The sequence below is a fragment of the Charadrius vociferus genome, unplaced genomic scaffold (genome assembly GCF_000708025.1).
Source record: "Charadrius vociferus isolate BGI_N301 unplaced genomic scaffold, ASM70802v2 scaffold613, whole genome shotgun sequence".
Taxonomy (NCBI): domain Eukaryota; kingdom Metazoa; phylum Chordata; class Aves; order Charadriiformes; family Charadriidae; genus Charadrius; species Charadrius vociferus.
This window is the reverse complement of record NW_009647757.1, coordinates 160,063-164,737: the sequence shown is the minus strand read 5'-3', so window position 1 is coordinate 164,737 and position 4,675 is coordinate 160,063. Positions and strand designations below refer to the sequence as shown.

The 4,675-nt window shown below is 52.8% G+C and overlaps 1 protein-coding gene across 1 annotated transcript in view; it reads right to left on the bottom strand.

Annotated features, from left to right (window-relative positions):
* Nucleotides 1-870: 870 nt before the first annotated feature.
* GPATCH3 (G patch domain containing 3) overlaps nt 871-4,675 on the bottom strand; it is a gene marked incomplete at its 5' end in the record, with an annotated part of 4,721 nt that continues 916 nt past the window's right edge. The window contains 6 exons of the mRNA XM_009882221.1: nt 871-1,090; nt 1,686-1,813; nt 1,994-2,115; nt 2,388-2,447; nt 2,814-2,988; nt 4,290-4,666. Of these exons, the coding sequence (XP_009880523.1) occupies nt 871-1,090; nt 1,686-1,813; nt 1,994-2,115; nt 2,388-2,447; nt 2,814-2,988; nt 4,290-4,666 (1,082 nt within the window). The remainder of the gene's footprint in view (nt 1,091-1,685; nt 1,814-1,993; nt 2,116-2,387; nt 2,448-2,813; nt 2,989-4,289; nt 4,667-4,675) is intronic.

Genomic DNA, 4,675 nt, shown 5'->3' with positions numbered 1-4,675 from the left:
GGGACTCGAACCCGGGACCCGCACCCCGGAATGGGTCACGGGTTCGAGTCCCGGCGCCGGTCCTTGTCCCACCAGCACAACCCCACCTCCCCGTTCCATCTCCCAAAAAAGGGGAAATTATTCCCTGCATCCCCCCACCTCCCAACACAGAATAGCCTTAAGGAAGGTGCACGGGGCCAAGCCGGAGCCTGCCAACAGAGCATTCACCAATTCACACTTAACCCTCCAGTACTAGGTCACTGGGACAAAGGCTTTTCCCCCCACCCACCCCGAAAAAAAAAGAGTGCCCGCGTCAGGAAAACGGGGCAGAGCACGTCGGAGAGTCGTGAAAGGAAGCACCCGCTACGCCCGACCACAGGGAAACGCCTCCCGCAGAATTCCTCCGGAGGCTGCCAGGACGAGTCTTTCATCCCGACGAGTTTCTCCCAGGAGTGTGGGATCGTCACGCCCAAGCAACGCGAAGCTGCGGGCCAGCAGCAAGCTTTCTGCAGGACAGTTACCGTGCCACAGCTGGCCCTTGTCTATACTTGTCCTTCCCTGGGTCTCAGGCAGCCATGAACTACGAGTTCTGTTTCTTTAGGCTGACCTAGCACACCAGCTTGGTTCATCCAGGCAGTAGTATCGGCTTTAAACAGTCAGTCAGAAACGCAACGCCTTTCCCCATTCCCACTGAACAAACAGGACCATAATTTTTTCCCCCATTTGAATGGTACAATTAAAGGGAAAAAACCCACTGAGGCAATTTTTGTTACAAGTCTGTATTTCTTCCAAAAATAAATATATGAATGCACCTCTCCAAACCCGAGACCAGGAGCCAGCCTGTGCTCGACAGGAGCAGAACCAGTACAAAGACTCTGAGACAGTCTTTGCTCAGCGCGACTGGGCGCTGAAGCTCTCCAGAGCACTGTGTGACGCCCGGACAAATGCCATGTCCTGCCTGTACTTCATGGCAGTGGGTGGCTGGCGCCTGAGCAGCTGGTCACCGCTGTCCTTTGGGTCAGGGTCATCATAGACGGTTGAGATGAGGATGGGAGTGTCCCGCCGGGGCTTCTTCACCCTGCTGAAAGTTGGCAGTTTCTCCCCGTGGTACCTAGAGGGACGCAGGAAATGTTTGGTGAAACATTGCTGAGGCAGCGGGACACCCCTGAGCATCCCAGCTCATTTCCTTCACGTGCTGCAGGGGAGAAGTGGACCGACACAGGGCAATAAGGATTCTTGTCCTGTTCCTGACTGTAAGATTGCTCTAGAACAAGAGTCAGCCCTCACAGTGAAACAAAGCACCGCACAAAGCGTCCAGAAACCCCACAGAGAAGGCAGGAGTGAGGTGCACAGCTACAGCTCATGTCACTTGGGTTTTCCCCACCAGAATACTGTAGCAGAGGTGACTGTCAATCCTCAAGCACAGCTCTCCCTCTGTATTTGTGTGCTGCATGAACCTGCAAACGGTTCCCATCCTACTCTAACCCCACAAGCTCCTCTAAGGAGCACTGGACTGTCAGTAAGAGCGGCGTATCTAGCTCTGGAGCGCTGCAGCAAGGCCCTGCCACCAGCTGCGCAGAGAAAGGCAGATCCCTGGGACAGCCTTACAGTTCTGGCTCACACTCCGCTCCTTTTGCGGCCAGTTAGCTGCTGCGTTAGCCCAGAGAGCCCGAGCACAGGCTGGCAGGGCAGGGTCGGGTACTTACCCCAGCCCCCTCTTGCATCTGGGGTTCTGACCCTCGTTGTCCAGAGCTTCAGCCATTCCAGAGTTGCTGCTGCCCAGCCCCAGCCCCTCTGTCCAGCCCTGCTGTTCCAGCACCTTCCTGCCAAAGCCCTGGGAGAGGGGAAAAAACATCACAGAGTTGCTGGACAAAGCCCATTCTCATCTCCCCAGTACCCTCTGCCCCCTCCCTACACCCAAGGCCTCTCCTCTCCCTAACCCATCCCTGAGCATCGCCACCACAGCCTTTCCTGTCCTGCCCCATCCCCTCCCGAACATGTATCCAGAGCTCACTTTGGTGTATCTCTCGAAGGTGCCGATCTGTTGTCCTGAAACAGACCCATCTTCCAAGCCGTCCCGGAGTCGCTGTTCCAGCCACATCTGGACCGAGTCCCGAGCATCCTTATCACCTCCATCTAGGGAGAAAGAAGCAAGAGTCAGAGCAGCACAGCTCAGGAAAGCTGTTCATTACCGTCATTTCCCCCAGAGCACCACGCAACAAGGAAGCAGAACCTGTTCTTTTTGGCAACTCTCACTGCCAGACAAGAAAAACATTGTTTAAAGTACACTGACGTCTTGGACGCTTTCAAAGGATGAGAGCGCCAAAGAGTTCCCCACTGCAGAAATTCTGCAGGGTCAGAATTCCCAACCTTCCTGGTATCCTGGGGGGAGGTTTCAGTTCAGATACCTTTGTCATAGTAGATGCTCATGTCCACATCCCAGTCATCCGCAGTCTGCTCATCAAAGTCTGCCAAGAGAAGGAAAGCATCAGATTTGGTGATGGTTGGGGAAGTCTGACACACAAGAGCTGTTTGCTGGTGGCCCAGGTCCCTATTTTCCCTAACAAAATGGAAAGGAAACGGTATTAGAGACTCTCTAAACCACAGCGCTTACACAACAGACTGCCAGTAGGACCACTGGGGTCTCTGGCAACTGGATTGAACCACTGCAGGTTTTGTGATCAAGGGAAGGTTTAAAAAGTGCTGGCAAAATGCCCGTATCTGTAGCTGATCTGGAATGCTCATACAGGGTTATACCTGATCTACCTGCACGGCTGGGCCCCTCAGCTCGTAGTGGTTAGTTTGTGGCTCAGCAACACAAACACCAATGTTACCTCCATTATTCTCCTGCCAGTACTGAGCGTCTGTGTAGAAGACAAGGCCAGAGCCGCCTTTCTCCCACTTCAGCTCAATCTCCTCTTCAAAGAGCCGCTCCTCCACACGGTCCTGCTTGGTCACGTCCTCGTGCAGAGCCTCGTGTCGCTCCCACTCCTCACAGGTATCATTGTCCTGCAAAGGAGTCGGTGAAAGGTGGGTGACACCAACAGCACACAGCCTCTTCCCTGTTTCCCTGACCCTCGCGGACCGTCGCAACACCTTCCCTACGAAACAGCTTTGTCGACAGGGCTCGTCTCAGCCTGCTGTTTTCAGGCGCTAACACGACCGGCACTGATGACCTCATTCCCCTGACTATTGCCATCTTCAGAGTCAGCAGACAGAAGTGGTGAAAAATACCGCATCACACCCACTTCATGGCATGCTTTCAGCAGTGTGCCCATTCTGTAACGCAAAGATGCCCATTTAAGGAGCAGATGTGTTGTACGTAAAGTCAGCACTAGCAACAAATTAATTCCGCTCAAGCTGATCCCTAAAGAGATTGCTCCAGTGAAGCAGCTCGCTGGCACAGACACAGATCAGACCGACAGCTTTACTGCCGCCTGCCCAGTTCTGGGCAGCGCCCTCCAAGGAAGACATTAACCGACTAAGGAACAGCCAAAAGAGTGACTAGAGATCCAGGAAACAGAGCCTCTGAGAAACAGCTAGAGGAGTCTGTTTAGTCTGGAGAAGAAAAGACCGAATAAAAAGTTTGTGAAGGAGGGAACAAAGCCTCCTCTGTGTCCGCTGTTGCTAGGAGAAGCTAATGGGATAAAATTGCAGCAAAGATTTGGCATCTAAGTTAATTCTGGCTTAGCAAAGAACGGGAATGGCTTGCTTCGGGATTGTGCTGCCTCTGTAATGACAGAGGTTTGTGAGAACAAGCTAGACAGGTGTCTGTCAGGTGGAGGCAGCGAGATAGTCTCCCGAGAGCCTGTCCAGCCCAGTTTTCTAGGAGTCTTTGTCAGGAAAGCCATTTTTCTCAGAATGACTAACTTCAATCACAAGAGCATTCAAGGTCAACCATTTGTAGAGCTCCGTGTGTCGTTTCCAGTACACAAACATGCTCCCCAATCTCCGGTCACCTCATTTAAAAGCAAAAGCAGAGCTGGGCCAATCTGCCAGGCAGCAGGGCAGAGATCTGCTCCCACAGCACCAATCTCAGCCGGTGCTCGCTCCTCTGGACCAAACCTTTTGCGCTCAACCCCTACAACCAACCTGATTTGGACAAACAGTTTTGGAGGCGTTAACGCCCACGCTGTTCATGCGCCAAGGGGCTCAGTGCACCACAACATTAACAACTGTATTTTAACACCATTTTTAGACAAGCAATTTATGCGATACAATTATAAGATTAAAAACGAGCTCTGAAAGAGCTATATCCGCCCTCCCAGCTTTGCAACTAACCTCGGACAGTGCTAGAAAAATTTACTTACGTCATCCGAGTGCGACTCCTCTTCCTCCTTCTCCTGCCCCTCCTCATCTTCCTCAGTGCTGGCTGGGTGAGTCACCTCAGATCTTGCCACAGGCCCCTCTTCCTCTGTGATCTCATCCCCTGTAGCAGTGTAAACTCTTTCTTCTTCTATAACTGTCTCAGTGTCCTGGTATTCAAAAGGCACATTCCCATACCTACGGGATGAGCCTGTCTTTGGAAAATCCAGCTGCAATTTCTTGATAATCCGGGGAGGCAGCCTGCAGGCCCGGATCAGCTCCAGAAAAACTTTCAGGGGGGTGCCCACGTTCCCATAAGGCATGAAGGAAGGGGGGTTGAACTCAGGCAGCCGCTTCAACTCCGATTCTGTGACAGATTCACCTGCGGCCG